At 44.3% G+C, this 16,787-nt stretch overlaps 1 protein-coding gene across 1 annotated transcript in view; it reads left to right on the top strand.

Annotated features, from left to right (window-relative positions):
• Window positions 1–527: 527 nt before the first annotated feature.
• The window catches only part of LOC130122158 (SOSS complex subunit C-like), a 32,081-nt gene continuing 15,821 nt past the window's right edge, over window positions 528–16,787 (top strand). The window contains exons 1-2 of the mRNA XM_056291200.1: window positions 528–550; window positions 7,340–7,438. Of these exons, the coding sequence (XP_056147175.1) occupies window positions 528–550; window positions 7,340–7,438 (122 nt within the window). The remainder of the gene's footprint in view (window positions 551–7,339; window positions 7,439–16,787) is intronic.

Raw genomic sequence — 16,787 nt, 5'->3', positions numbered from 1 at the left:
AAAGCATAAATACCCGGAAGTAAAGCGCGACCGGTTGTCAGGTGACGCGGAGCGAGCGCGCCGTGGCGTGTTGTGATCGCAGTGGATATTTGCTACTTATTTCTAACGTTGTCTCTCGTTAAAGCAGTTATCAAGCGGGCATTTTATACACGAGCCTCTCCACTGATGTCATTCATCTTTATATCTTATTTATTCGCCTGAAAAAGAAAACTCTTTACCTTCTTAGCTGGTCTGAAAATCAGTCTGTTTCATCAAACATCGGTAAGAGGTCTCGACCCGGACCTGACATGGCATCTAGCCCACCAGGACAAAAGAGGTCTCGACCCGGACCTGACATGGCATCTAGCCCACCAGGACAAAAGAGGTCTCGACCCGGACCTGACATGGCATCTAGCCCACCAGGACATAACAGGTCTAGACCCGGACCTGACATGGCATCTAGCCCACCAGGACATAACAGGTCTCGACCCGGACCTGGCATGGCATCTAGCCCACCAGGACATAACAGGTCTCGACCCGGACCTGGCATGGCATCTAGCCCACCAGGACAAAAGAGGTTTCGAACCGGACCTGACATGGCACCTAGCCCACCAGGACCTCCCATTGTATATGACGCACGACGACAAGGTGAGTACATAGATAGATAGATACACAGGCAGGCAGGCAGGCAGACAGCTGATATCTAGGGGCTACACACCAACGCGATTCAACAAACCAGTACAGAAAAATTCAACCAACTTCACACTGGGTGTCGTCATATATGTCCACAAGCCTGGTTCCACATGGCTAGTTATGGGAGCCCGGGTAGCGTAGCGGTCTATTTCGTTGCCTACCAACACGGGGGTTGGCGGTTCGATTCCTCGTGTTACCTCCTGCTTGGTCGTGCGTCTCTACAGACACAAATGGCCGTGTCTGGAAGCTAACATGTTAGCTAAGTTAACCACTCCGGTATGTGTATCAACAACTGGACACTAACAGGTTAGCTAAGTTAGCCACTCCGGTATGTGTATCAACAACTGGAAGCTAACAGGTTAGCTAAGTTAACCACACCGGTATGTGTATCAACAACTGGAAGCTAACAGGTTAGCTAAGTTAACCACACCGGTATGTGTATCAACAACTGGAAGCTAACAGGTTAGCTAAGTTAGCCACTCCGGTATGTGTATCAACAACTGGAAGCTAACAGGTTAGCTAAGTTAGCCACTCTGGTATGTGTATCAACAACTGGAAGCTAACAGGCCAGCAGACACTCATGGCTGGAAACAGCTGCGCTCAGCATCAGCACCACCAGGTCATTTTGTGGACTATAATTTAAGTGTAGGCCTTTGTGAAGCTGGACAAACAACGTTTTGTGTGTGAGTGTGCGATAGTCTTCATAACATACTAACAGCCTGCCAACATAAATGCTGAACTGGAAGCTAACAGGTTAGCGAAGTTAGCGCCTATGGTACGTGTATCAACAACTGGAAGCTAACAGGTTAGCGAAGTTAGCCACTACGGTATGTGTATCAACAACTGGAAGCTAACAGGTTAGCTAAATTAACCACTCCGGTATGTATATCAACAACTGGTAGCTAACAGGTTAGCTAAGTTAACCACACCGGTATGTGTATCAACAACTGGAAGCTAACAGGTTAGCTAAGTTAGCCACTCTGGTATGTGTATCAACAACTGGAAGCTAACAGGTTAGCTAAGTTAGCCACTCTGGTATGTGTATCAACAACTGGAAGCTAACAGGTTAGCTAAGTAAGCCACTACGGTATGTGTATCAACATCTGGAAGCTAACAGGTTAGCGAAGTTAGCCACTATGGTATGTGTATCAACAACTGGAAGCTAACGGGTTAGCTAAGTTAACCACTCCTGTATGCGTATCATCAACGGAAGCTAACAGGTTAGCTAAGTTAGCCACTCCGGTATGTGTATCAACAACTGGAAGCTAACAGGTTAGCTAAGTTAGCCACTCCGGTATGTGTATCAACAACTGGAAGCTAACAGGTTAGCTAAGTTATCCACACCGGTATGTGTATCAACAACTGGAAGCTAACAGGCCAGCAGACACTCATGGCTGGAAACAGCTGCGCTCAGCATCAGCGCCACCAGGTCATTTTGTGGACTATAATTTAAGTGTAGGCCTTTGTGAAGCTGGACAAACAACGTTTTGTGTGTGAGTGTGCGATAGTCTTCATAACATACTAACAGCCTGCCAACATAAATGCTGAACTAACTGTGTGTGCTGTGGCAGGGTGTGATATATGTAGAGTGTGATGTATATATGATGTGGCAGGGTGTGATGCATGTCAGAGGAGGAGAGGGAGGGAATGGGTGTGGCTTTACAAGGAGGAGCGGGGGAGAGGGAGTGGGTGTAGCATTGTGGGTATTGCAGCTGGTGAATGATACCGTGTGATGTGACCTTGTGTGGTGTGTAGGAGGTGTATGGTGTGTTGTGACCATGTGTGGTGTGTAGGAGGTGTGTGGTGTGTTGTGACAATGTGTGGTGTGTAGCAGGTGTAGTATTGTGTGTTGTGACCATGTGTGGTGTGTAGGAGGTGTGTGGTGTGTTGTGACCATGTGTGGTGTGTAGCAGGTGTAGTATGGTGTGTTGTGACCATGTGTGGTGTGTAGCAGGTGTAGTATGGTGTGTTGTGACCATGTGTGGCGTGTAGCATGTGTAGTATGGTGTGTTGTGACCATGTGTGGCGTGTAGCAGGTGTAGTATGGTGTGTTGTGACCATGTGTGGCGTGTAGCATGTGTAGTATGGTGTGTTGTGACCATGTGTGGTGTGTAGCAGGTGTAGTATGGTGTGTTGTGACCATGTGTGGTGTGTAGCAGGTGTAGTATGGTGTGTTGTGACCATGTGTGGTGTGTAGCAGGTGTACTATGGTGTTTTGTGACCATGTGTGGCGTGTAGCAGGTGTACTATGGTGTGTTGTGACCATGTGTGGTGTGTAGCAGGTGTAGTATGGTGTGTTGTGACCATGTGTGGTGTGTAGCAGGTGTACTATGGTGTGTTGTGACCATGTGTGGTGTGTAGCAGGTGTAGTATTGTGTGTTGTGACCATGTGTGGTGTGTAGCAGGTGTAGTATGGTGTGTTGTGACCATGTGTGGTGTGTAGCATGTGTAGTATGGTGTGTTGTGACCATGTGTGGTGTGTAGCAGGTGTAGTATGGTGTGTTGTGACCATGTGTGGTGTGTAGGAGGTGTAGTATGGTGTGTTGTGACCATGTGTGGTGTGTAGCATGTGTAGTATGGTGTGTTGTGACCATGTGTGGTGTGTAGCAGGTGTAGTATGGTGTGTTGTGACCATGTGTGGCGTGTAGCAGGTGTAGTATGGTGTGTTGTGACCATGTGTGGCGTGTAGCAGGTGTAGTATGGTGTGTTGTGACCATGTGTGGTGTGTAGCAGGTGTAGTATGGTGTGTTGTGACCATGTGTGGCGTGTAGCATGTGTAGTATGGTGTGTTGTGACCATGTGTGGTGTGTAGGAGGTGTAGTATGGTGTGTTGTGACCATGTGTGGCGTGTAGCATGTGTAGTATGGTGTGTTGTGACCATGTGTGGTGTGTAGCAGGTGTAGTATGGTGTGTTGTGACCATGTGTGGTGTGTAGCATGTGTAGTATGGTGTGTTGTGACCATGTGTGGTGTGTAGCATGTGTAGTATGGTGTGTTGTGACCATGTGTGGTGTGTAGCAGGTGTAGTATGGTGTGTTGTGACCATGTGTGGTGTGTAGCATGTGTAGTATGGTGTGTTGTGACCATGTGTGGTGTGTAGCAGGTGTAGTATGGTGTGTTGTGACCATGTGTGGCGTGTAGCATGTGTAGTATGGTGTGTTGTGACCATGTGTGGTGTGTAGCAGGTGTAGTATGGTGTGTTGTGGCAGGGTGTGGCATGTAGCATGTGTAGTATGGTGTGTTGTGACCATGTGTGGTGTGTAGGAGGTGTAGTATGGTGTGTTGTGACCATGTGTGGCGTGTAGCATGTGTAGTATGGTGTGTTGTGACCATGTGTGGCGTGTAGCAGGTGTAGTATGGTGTGTTGTGACCATGTGTGGTGTGTAGGAGGTGTAGTATGGTGTGTTGTGACCATGTGTGGTGTGTAGCAGGTGTAGTATGGTGTGTTGTGACCATGTGTGGCGTGTAGCATGTGTAGTATGGTGTGTTGTGACCATGTGTGGCGTGTAGCAGGTGTAGTATGGTGTGTTGTGACCATGTGTGGTGTGTAGGAGGTGTAGTATGGTGTGTTGTGACCATGTGTGGCGTGTAGCATGTGTAGTATGGTGTGTTGTGACCATGTGTGGCGTGTAGCATGTGTAGTATGGTGTGTTGTGACCATGTGTGGTGTGTAGCATGTGTAGTATGGTGTGTTGTGACCATGTGTGGCGTGTAGCAGGTGTAGTATGGTGTGTTGTGACCATGTGTGGCGTGTAGCATGTGTAGTATGGTGTGTTGTGACCATGTGTGGTGTGTAGGAGGTGTAGTATGGTGTGTTGTGACCATGTGTGGTGTGTAGCAGGTGTAGTATGGTGTGTTGTGACCATGTGTGGTGTGTAGCAGGTGTAGTATGGTGTGTTGTGACCATGTGTGGTGTGTAGCAGGTGTAGTATGGTGTGTTGTGACCATGTGTGGCGTGTAGCATGTGTAGTATGGTGTGTTGTGACCATGTGTGGTGTGTAGCAGGTGTAGTATGGTGTGTTGTGACCATGTGTGGTGTGTAGCAGGTGTAGTATGGTGTGTTGTGACCATGTGTGGCGTGTAGCAGGTGTAGTATGGTGTGTTGTGACCATGTGTGGCGTGTAGGAGGTGTAGTATGGTGTGTTGTGACCATGTGTGGCGTGTAGCAGGTGTAGTATGGTGTGTTATGACCATGTGTGGTGTGTAGGAGGTGTAGTATGGTGTGTTGTGACCATGTGTGGTGTGTAGCATGTGTAGTATGGTGTGTTGTGACCATGTGTGGCGTGTAGCAGGTGTAGTATGGTGTGTTGTGACCATGTGTGGTGTGTAGGAGGTGTAGTATGGTGTGTTGTGACCATGTGTGGTGTGTAGGAGGTGTAGTATGGTGTGTTATGACCATGTGTGGTGTGTAGGAGGTGTAGTATGGTGTGTTGTGACCATGTGTGGTGTGTAGGAGGTGTAGTATGGTGTGTTGTGACCATGTGTGGCGTGTAGCAGGTGTAGTATGGTGTGTTGTGACCATGTGTGGCGTGTAGCATGTGTAGTATGGTGTGTTGTGACCATGTGTGGCGTGTAGCATGTGTAGTATGGTGTGTTGTGACCATGTGTGGCGTGTAGCAGGTGTAGTATGGTGTGTTGTGACCATGTGTGGCGTGTAGCAGGTGTAGTATGGTGTGTTGTGACCATGTGTGGTGTGTAGCAGGTGTAGTATGGTGTGTTGTGACCATGTGTGGCGTGTAGGAGGTGTAGTATGGTGTGTTGTGACCATGTGTGGCGTGTAGGAGGTGTAGTATGGTGTGTTGTGACCATGTGTGGCGTGTAGCAGGTGTAGTATGGTGTGTTGTGACCATGTGTGGTGTGTAGGAGGTGTAGTATGGTGTGTTGTGACCATGTGTGGTGTGTAGCAGGTGTAGTATGGTGTGTTGTGACCATGTGTGGTGTGTAGGAGGTGTAGTATGGTGTGTTGTGACCATGTGTGGCGTGTAGCAGGTGTAGTATGGTGTGTTGTGACCATGTGTGGTGTGTAGGAGGTGTAGTATGGTGTGTTGTGACCATGTGTGGTGTGTAGCAGGTGTAGTATGGTGTGTTGTGACCATGTGTGGTGTGTAGCAGGTGTAGTATGGTGTGTTGTGACCATGTGTGGTGTGTAGGAGGTGTATGGTTTGCCGGGGAGGGGGCTTGACTCTATGTTTGTAATGGTTGGTGTGATCAGTATCTATGTCACCGTATGTACAACTGAACAGCGTGTACATATGGGATTCGGATTGTGGCGAGGGTTTGGTGGTGGTGGTTGGTGTGTGTGTGTGTGTGTGTGTGTTTGTGTGTGTGTGTGTAGCGGTTTGTGAGGTATATGTTGTATGTTATAAGTATGTAAATACTTTGTGATTTATGAGGTGTTTATTCATTAAAGAACACTCCACTGAGTCCTCTCCATCTTTCAGAAGAAAAAAATGACTTCCATGCTCCTGTGCATTGCCTTTGTGCCCTGCCTGTTGACACCTTATGTCCTATGGGACTTGAACCTAATTTTTTGGCACTTGTGTGGTCACTTCCTGACTAGATCCTTGTTGTCTCCTGACTAGATCCTTGTTGTCTGCTGACTAGATTCTTGTTGTCTGCTGACTAGATTCTTGTTGGCTCCTGACTACATCCTTATTGTCTCCTGACTAGATCCTTGTTGGCTCTTGACTAGACCCTTGTTGCCTCCTGACTAGATTCTTGTTGTCTCCTGACTAGATTCTTGTTGGCTCCTGACTAGATCCTTGTTGGCTCCTGACTAGACCCTTGTTGCCTCCTGACTAGATTCTTGTTGTCTACTGACTAGTTTCTTGTTGGCTCCTGACTAGACCCTTGTTGCCCCCTGACTATATCCTTATTGTCTCCTGACTAGATGCCTGTTGTCTCCTGACTAGATTCATGTTGCCTCCTGGCTAGATCCTTGTTGTCTCCTGACTAGATCCTTGTTGTTTCCTGACTAGATGCTTGTTGTCTCCTGAATAGATTCGTGTTGCCTCCTGACTAGATCCTTGATGTCTTCTGACTAGATCCTTGTTGTTTCCTGACTAGATCTTTGTTGTCTACTAACTAGATCATTGTTGCCTCCTGACTATATCCTTACTGTCTCCTGACTAGATCATTGTTGCCTCCTGACTAGATCCTTGTTGTCTCCTGACTAGATCCTTGTTGTCTCCTAAGTAGATCATTGTTGCCTCCTGACTAGATCTTTGTTGTCTACTAACTAGATCATTGTTGCCTCCTGACTATATCCTTACTGTCTCCTGACTAGATCCTTGTTGTCTCCTGACTAGATCCTTGTTGTCTCCTAAGTAGATCATTGTTGCCTCCTGACTAGATCCTCATTGCCTCCTGACTAGATCCTTATTGCCTCCTGACTAGATCCTTATTGCCTCCTGACTAGATCCTTGTTGCCTCCTGACTATGTCCTTGTTGCCTCCTGACTATGTCCTTGTTGCCTCCTGACTATGTCCTTGCTTTTGTTGTATTAACTCTCAGATCTACGTCACTGGATAAAAATGCTAAATGAAATTGTAACATTGTAACATCATGTGTGTGTGTGTGTGATTGTGTGTGTGTGTGTGTGTGTGTGTGTGTGTGTGTGTGTGTGTGTGTGTCTGTGTGTGTGTGTGTGTGTGTGTGTGTGTGTGTGCAGCCATCCAGAATAAGACCAATTTGGCCATACTGGCAGAACTGGACAAAGAGAAGCGTCGGCTGCTGCAGAACCAGTCAGTCAACAACCCTGGCGCCAGGTGAGAAGCAGTCCCTCAATCAGTTCCTCAGTTACCAGCTGAAACACCAGAGATTGTCTAGAACAGAGATGTTCCATCAGCATGGATATCTGAAGGTCCCTCAGGGGGTGAATTTGAGTGCCCAAACCGGGTAAATAGTAGAATGAATTGAGGTAAAATTAGCTCTGTAAGAGATCATATTATTTTATTGGGTTTTGGAGAGTATTGAGATGGTGCACAAGACAATACACGTTTTATGCTCTTATATTCATTAATTCTTGAACCATTTAGGATTTTTTTTCTGAGGATGCAGATTTGATCACGAATTTCCCCTTGGGGATGAATAAAGTATTCTGATTCTGATTCTGATTCTGGTTGATTCATGACTGTTGTCATGAACAGCAAGATGGTCGTTGCAGCCACTAATTAGTGATAGCAGTGCATCAGTGATCTTGTATCTTTAACAGTTTGCTGCTGTTCAGGATTGTGCTGGACATCATACAGTGGGACATTCCCATTCAGTGGAATTCTGAATTTCATGAACAAACCTCTCAGTCATGTGGTTGATTGGACAGTCAAGCAGAGAAAGGGTGACATTGACAAGCAGTGCAATGTGGCTAAAGTTAAGACATGATGTTCAACTCGGAACGCTTACTTACTTACGCCACTTCATCCTCGGTGGGACATAAGCTTTCTCTACTGCACTCAGTCCTTGGCAGCATGTTGTGCCTCTCCCCATTTCAGGTTCATCTTGACCAGCTCTTTGGTCATCCTTCATTTCCACACTTTTTCTTTTTATCCAAAATCCTTAAAAAAATTGCTGCAGACTAAATCCTATGGCTGACTGAGGATCTTAAAATGTTTGATGAATTTCAATCCGGCTTTCGTCACAAGTCCTGAGACTGTATTACTAAGAGTGTCAAATGACATTCTTATGCATGCTGATGAAGGTGAATACTCTGTTCTTATTCTTCTAGATTTAACTGCTGCCCTTGATACCATCGATCATGCCATCTTACTTGATAGGTTGGAGAACTGGGTTGGCATTTCTGATACAACATTAAATTGGCGTCGCTCTTATCTGACAAATAGATTTTAAAAAATCTTTTTATTTATTTTTGAACCAGTGTTGCATACAAAACATTATCTACACAAAATGTCCAATTGAACTGGTTTCATACATACTATATAAACAGAACCTATTATAGTGGGGTTTACGAACAGTAGGGGGGGGAAAGCAGCAACAAGAACAGTAATCAATCCCTATTCCAGTTAATTCTTACCTGATCTTCATATACCCATTAGCCCTGTAATTCCTCCCACCCAATCCCACCCACTTGTTATAAAAAAACAAAAACAAAAAAAACACCAAGTGAGAGGCAAATAAGTACCCTCATTATACCCATTAACCCAATAACATTTCCCACCCAAATTCTTCCCACTGGCTATTAAAAAAGATAAAAAATAAAAAATAAAAATAAAAGAAAAAAAGGGGGGCATCTAGTTATCATCTGAGTGAATGGTAGCCATCTTCAAATAATCGATAAAGGGCTTCCAGGTCATGTCAAGGGATTTACTGGGGTTATTAAGTGAGAATCCTATTTTTTCAAGTTTGATGTGAGATAGTATCTCCTTGAGCCAGCTATAGTGTGAGGGAGGAAGAGCACGTTTCCACTTAAATAAAATGAGGCGCCTAGCTAAAAGAGTTGTAAAGGCCAAGACGCACTGTTTTATCAAAGACAAATTGGGTACTATAGATGGTGGGACTCCAGATAGGGCTGTAAGAGGTTCAGGCTTAAGGTTCATACCAAATACTGTCCCAAGTGTGTTAAAAATTTGACACCAGAAATCTGTCAGTTTTGGACAGGACCAAAATATGTGAGTATGGTTTGCGGGTGATTGTTTGCACCTATTGCAAGTATCATTGATAGCTGGGTAGATTTTTGCCAATCGGGCATTGGTGTAGTGTACTCTGAACAGAACCTTACTCAGGAGTAGACCATGCCTAGCGCACATAGAAGCTGAGTGGACCAGATCGAGAATATGATCCCACTGGTTGTCATGTACTGACACACCGATTTCCTGTTCCCAAATCTCCTTCAAATGGGCTGCTGGATTGGGATTAAGTTAGTCAATGGAGCCATAAATTATGGAAATTGAGCGTTTCTGTGCAGGGTCCAAAGTAAGAAGGGAGTCAACAGCAGATCCAGGGGGGTGATTTAGGAAATGGTGGTAATTGGTTTTAATGAAATGTCTAGCTTGAAGGAAGTGAAAGACGTGGGATGTAGGCAGGTCAAACCTGGTTGAGAGCTCTGTGAAATCGGTGAAGATTCCTTCCTTATAGAAATCTTTGATATTAAGTAAGCCCTTGTCATGCCAAATGCAAAAAATGGGGTTGGAGGAAGAAGGTGGGAATAGGTGTTTTTTGAAGACTGGGGCTAAAGTAGAGGGTTTGTCCAGTTTGAAATGCTTACGGAATTGTATCCATATCTTTTTTTTAATTTTTTTTATAACTTTGTTTATTGAATTTTCCGCACAATCAACATTTACAAAATAATTGTCCTCTTAAGTTGTACAGCATGAACACAAAACACATCCAACAATACACTAACACACCAGAATACAATGAGGAATAAAAACACACCCTCAAAGGAGAAAAAAAAATCAAATCAAATCAAAACAAATTAACTAAAATAATGTAAAAAAATTTTTTTTTATAATAAATAAATAAATAAATACAAGTACACATATTCCAATGCACTTGTCCGCAGGCCAGCCAACCCAGCACAGTGCCTCACAGACATCATGTACACATACACCCTGTCTCCTTCATCACCGGAGCTTGCCACGCCCCCACCTCCATCCAACAAGGACATCAATAAAAAGGAAAAAATATGTATATATATATATACACACACATCACTCTGGAATAACAGGGAAATGAAGTCGCTTAACATAAGAAAAGAAGGGGGTCCACATTGCCCAGAATTTGTTTAGAGACCCTTTGAGTGTGTGCCTAATTTTTTCCAGCTTTATACAATTTAAAACAGACTTAATCCAAAGAGCATGAGAAGGGGGTACAGAGGATTTCCAACTAAGCAAAACCAATCGTCTCGCCAACAGGGTAACAAAGGCAATAAAATCCTTATTAATATTGGTCAGTTGCGATGTGGGCGAGGGCACCCCAAATAGCGCAATAAAAGGGTCTGGCTTGATCTGTGTGTCACATACTTCTGAAAGTGTGCTAAAAATATCTTTCCAAAAACCATCAAGAGATGAGCAACACCAAAATATGTGCACATGATTAGCAGGAGACTGGTTACACCTCACACAGTTAGGATTTATGTCTTTGTAAATTTTCGCTAGTCTCGCTTTGGTCCAATGAGCCCTATGAATGATTTTGCATTGACTGAGACCATGTCGGGCGCAGACCGAAGAGGTATGTACTCTTCCGAGTGCCCTCTCCCACAGCCCATCAGATATTCCCTCCCCCAGTTCCTCCTCCCATGAGGATTTAATGTCATTAAGTGAGGCAATTCTTAAAGAACAAATTTGTCTATAAATTATTGACAAGGTACCTTTCAGAGTGGGAAGCGGGGTAAGAAAGGTGTCAAACTGTGTTTCACCAGGAAGGGTGGGGAAATGAGGATCCAAATTGCGGACGTAACTCCGGATCTGTAAAAATCTAAAAAAATGATGCCTGGGAAGACCAAATTTAACTGCTAGTTGCTCAAACGTACTAAATGTATTGTCAATGTAGAGATCTTTAAACCTTTTTATACCAAGACTAGACCATATTGAGAAAGCACTATCAACCATAGATGGGGCAAAAGCAGGGTTCGAGGCCACCGGAGCAGAAAGAGAGGTTGTCTGAAACCCAAAATGGCGTCTAAATTGATTCCAGATCCTCAATGTTGTTTTGACACACACATTCTTGGTGAAAGAGGAATAAGGGCCTGTAATGGAGGAGTGAGCGAGGGAAGACAATGATGCCGGTACAGACGAAGCAGCTTCCATCTTTAACCAAATTGGGGACGGGGACATCTCTCCACCTCGCAACCAGAACTGAATGACCCTAAGATTAGCCGCCCAATAATAAAATCTAAAATCTGGTAGCGCCATACCTCCGTCTGACTTGGGTCTCTGCAAGAGCTGTTTTCGTATCCTAGGAGTCTTCTTATCCCATATGAAAGGTAGAATTAGGCCGTCTATTTTTTTGAAAAATGTGTTGGGAAGAAAAATCGGTAGGCACTGAAAGAGATATAAAAATTTAGGGAGTGTGTTCATTTTAACAGAATTAATTCTCGCTACTAAAGAGAGGTGCATCACTGACCAGCGTTCAAAATCATCCTTAGTGCGGGTTAAAAGCGAGGAAAAGTTGGCCCGAAAAAGGTTTTCAAATCGACTCGTGACCTGTACACCAAGATAAGTGAAACAACTATGAGCAACTTTGAATGGCAAGGTATGTAATGGGAATTTTTCCGCGGTCACATTAAGCGGCATCAATTCGCTTTTACTGAGATTCAGTTTATACCCTGATAAATGACCAAAGGATGTAATAGTAGCAAGGGCAGCAGGAACAGAAACAGAAAGATTAGATGTGTATAGCAATAAGTCATCTGCATATAAAGACACCTTGTGCTCATGTCCGTATCTAACTATACCTTTGATAAGAGGGTTGGAACGAAGTGCTATTGCAAGGGGCTCTATGGTGAGAGCAAACAATAAAGGGCTTAGAGGGCAACCCTGGCGTGTTGACCGTTGCAGAGGGAAACAGCCTGACTGAGTGTTATTAGTCCTGACAGAGGCTTGGGGGGACGCATACAGAAGTCTTACCCAAGTAGTGAATTTTGAACCAAAGCCGAATTTATTTAGTGTATAGAAAAGGTACTTCCACTCCGCCCTGTCAAACGCCTTCTCCGCGTCCAGGGATATTATGGCCTCCGAGGTGTTGGTGTCAGAGGAATTGTACATGATATTAAATAGTCGCCTAAGATTGAAGAATGAATGTCTATTTCTAATAAATCCTGTTTGATCAGGAGAGATAATCGATGGGAGAACTGTTTCCAGGCGTGTTGCCAGAAGTTTGGCTAAAATCTTATAGTCAACATTTAACAGGCTAATTGGACGATATGATGCACATTCAAGAGGGTCTTTATTATTTTTAAGAATTAAACAGATAGTCGCTTGAGTGAGAGTCTGTGGAAGAATACCATTAACAAATGCTTCATTATACATTTCAATTAGAATAGGGGCTATTTTGGGGAAAAGCTTTTTATAAAACTCTGTCGAGTAACCGTCAGGCCCTGGGCTTCTCCCGGATTGAAGGGATTTGACAGCTCTAGACAGTTCTTCAACAGTGATTGGTTGTTCTAATTCTTTAACCAAATCCTGGTTGACTAAAGGTACATCAAGGGAGTGGAAGAAGTCATCAAATTCTGATAAATCAGCATCACTTTCAGAAGTATATAGAGACTGGTAGAAACTTCTGAACTCATCATTTATCTCCCTAGGGTCTAATGATATTCCGGATGATGTATGAATTTTGGGAATTTGATGTGATGATGAAACTTGACGCAACTTGTGTGCTAATAACTTACTGGCTTTGTCTCCCTGTTCATAGTAGGTGCTCCTAGACTTGACAAGCAGCTCAGTAACTTGATCTGTTAGCAAAGTGTCAAATTCTGCTTGCAAAGTTAAGCACTCCTTATAAATATCTGGAGATGGTGAAACGGAATATGCGTTATCTAATTGGGCAATGCGGCGTGTTAGCATGGACAATCTATTTTTATAAGTTTGTTCTCATATGTGGTGTAGGAAATAATTTCACCTCTAAGATAAGCTTTCAAAGTTTCCCATAGGGTAGACGCAGAGATACCTGGGGTTCTATTTGTATCCATAAAAAAGTCAATTTGGGCCGAAGCAAAGTTAATAAAATTTTCGTTACTGAGTAATTGAGTGTTAAGCCGCCAAGGCGGTCTCTGATTATTAGCTGTTTGAAAGACTACTCCCATAGTGACAGGGGCATGGTCCGAAACCACAATTGGATTATATAAGCACGAAGATATGGAATGGAGAAGTCTATCATCTACAAGGAAGTAGTCTATGCGCGTAAAAGTGTGGTGTACCGAAGAGAAAAAAGAGTATGCCCTCCCAGATGGATTAAATGTTCTCCAAGGGTCTGAAACAGCGAAATCAGACATAAAGGTACGGACAACCCCAGCTGAGGTTGATAAAGTAGTAGATTTAGTGGAGGATCGATCCAAATGTGGGTCCAACCAGCAGTTAAAGTCACCGCCTATGATCAGCATATGGGAGGACATATCAGGGAGTGTGGAGAAAACCGATTTGAAAAAATCACCATTGTCCCAATTAGGACCATAAACATTAACAAGAACCACCTTCGTATCGAATAACCTACCACTGACAATTACATATCTACCATTGGGATCAGCTATCACATTAGAACATGTAAAAGGTACTGATTTGTGAAGTAAGATAGCCACCCCTCTTGACCTACTCTGAAATGAGGAATGGAACACCTGACCCACCCATCTGCACCTAAGTATTGAGTGTTGTGATACCTTGAGATGAGTTTCTTGGAGGAAGATAATGTGAGCTTTCAACTGATGGAGGTGGTGGAGAACCCTACTGCGTTTAACTGGGTTGTTAATGCCCCTACAATTCCAAGTGAGAAAATTAAAACCATTCCCTCCAGCAGGATGAGCTACGTCAGGCTGAGTCATGTCTTAAGAGAGAGAGGACATGTTAAGGACAAGGCATAATGCAAATTAAATATTTTGGCTGACCTCAATAGTGCAAATTCAAAAAACAAAAACAAGTGACAAAAACACAAGAAAACAAAACACAAATACAGAAGGAAAAAAACCCTCCCACAAAATCCCTCTTGCCGAAGCATCTCCCCAACTGAGATGCAAGCAAACCCCAAAATACAAAAAACCTTTAGAGCAACGCATACCAACTTAGCTAGCTTACTCTTAGCTACCTGAGATTTGTGACCATTGAACTAGAATAAAGCGAATGTGCATAAGTCGGTCTCCAATAACATTAGGACCCGAGGAAAACTAACTCAGTTAAGAGAGGTACAAAATCTATAAAGTGGCAAAATTGAACTTCAACCATGTAAACAACCAAATACTGGCAGTGCAGGCAGCTCAGATCAAAACAAAATGAAATGAGAATGACACAAATAGTAGGCAGTAATGTAAGTGGAATAAAATATATCTCCACATTATATCACCTTAATGTGAGTAGTCCGCTGTATACTCATCAACATGTATTGAAAATAAAAATAAAAAACCCACTACATTCAAGTGTCAACAATGAGCACTGCAAGGCTAGCTTCACTCTCCAACATGTACTGAAAATAAAAAAACACCTGCGTTCAAATGTCAACAATGAGCACTGTAAGACCAACTTCACTAGCTAATCTGCCTACCAGCTAGCCCGCTAACTAGCCTGCTAACCAGACCAGCCAACTGATATTTTGAGCTACAGACCCGGCGGTGGCATGACAGCTTTTTTCACCCTGTTTTTGATGAAATCGGCCGCAACAGCCGGGTCCTCAAACCTGTGTGTGGAGCTGTCCGGCAGGGTCAGTCTCAGAACCGCAGGGTAGATGAGACCATACTTCACGCCGGGACAGGCGCGCAGCTGGCGCTTCACATCTCCGAAGCTAGCCCGCTTCTTGGCCACAGCCGTGGTGTAGTCCGGAAATATCGAGACTCTTCTGCCCTTGTAGAGGAGAGGAGACGCATCTCCAGATCTCTTCAGCATGTCGTTCCGGACGTGAAAGAAATGCACCCTGATGACAAATGGTCGCGGAGGTTCACCCTCCCGGGGTCGGCTCCGCAGGGTGCGATGGGCCCGGTCTAGCAGCGGCTTCTCATCCAGGCCGAGCAGCTCCTGAAGCAGCCCGGCTACGAATTCTGTCGGTCGCGGGCCCTCTACTCCCTCCGGTATTCCCAGAAGACGGATGTTGTTCCTCCGCATTCTACCTTCCAGGTCCTCGCATCTGTTGTCCAGGTATGTCACCCTAGTTGTTAGTGAGCCGACGTTCGCCTCTAGCTCGGTAATCCGAGTGCTGTGATCTGTAGCACTGCGCTCCAGCTCCGATAAAACGACTCCATGTGCGTCGAGTTTATTCTGGATCCTCTCGATAGATCTTTTAAGCTCGTCTTTGACCAGTATCATCTCTGATCTGAGAGTGGTAGCTGAAGTGTCAATCTTACTGAAAATATCGGTTTTGAGGGAGCCCATCATGGATTGTAGCATTTCCGCGGTCAGTACTGTCATGCTGTCAGCACTAGCTGTAGCACCCGATGTTGGGAGCGGATCAGATTCAGGAGAGGGTGCAGGCTTATTGCGGCCTGCTCTTGCAGACTCCGTTTTCGGTCGATTAGATGTCATTTCACCTTCAAAGTCCTCAAATATAGTGTGAATCGTTTAAAGGACTCTTTAGACGCTTGACCACCAAAGACATGCACGATTTAGCGAGATTAAATATATAAATTTGGTCACTAACTCAGGAGCAATAGAGAAACGTGTCCTACATCCTCGACGTCCCGGCCACGCCCCCCATCCATATCTTAATTGAGTTGGTAACGACTGGATTTTGGGAAATATTATGAATTTTAAGGGGGAGTTGTGCAGTAATGACAGACTGGAGGGACAGCTTTGAAGACAGTATAGCTCCATTTGGGCCCTGGGGGACGTGTCTCAGCCCTGTTATCGATCCAACAGTGTAATTTTCCAATATTGCATGCCCAGTAATACTAAATAAAATTGGGCAGTGCCAGACCACCTGACTTTCTGTGGAGTTGCAAAATGGCTTTTTTAATGCGTGGCAGTTTGTTAGTCCATAGGAATGAGGACACCATCTTATCTAGCTGATGAAAGAAAGACTTTTTCATAAAAATTGGAATGTGTTGAAATAGGTATAGGAATTTGGGGAGGATCAACATCTTTATAAGGTTGACACGGCCAATTAAGGACAAGGGGAGAGAGGACCAGCGAATTATATCAACTTTACATTTATCGACAAGGGTTTGAAAGTTTTTGGCAAAAAGGTCATTAAATAAGGTGGTGATAAACACTCCCAAGTATTTAAAAACTTCAGAGACTACTCTGAATGGGAGGGCAGATTGTGGTATTTTCTTGGACAAAGCATTGATGAGGAGGAGTTCACTTTTCTGGAAATTTAACTTATATCCAGAGTATTTGCCGAATTGAATTAAAATGTCTTTGACAACTGGGAAGGATGAAACTGGTTTGGAGGCACATAAAAGCAGATCGTCTGCGTATAAGGACAGTTTGTAAGTGATACCCATCCTGGTGATGCCCTGAAAAC

This window comes from Lampris incognitus, chromosome 12, assembly GCF_029633865.1.
Source record: "Lampris incognitus isolate fLamInc1 chromosome 12, fLamInc1.hap2, whole genome shotgun sequence".
Classification (NCBI taxonomy): domain Eukaryota; kingdom Metazoa; phylum Chordata; class Actinopteri; order Lampriformes; family Lampridae; genus Lampris; species Lampris incognitus.
The sequence above is the reverse complement of the archived record's forward strand: the minus strand, read 5'-3'. Positions and strand labels throughout refer to the sequence as shown.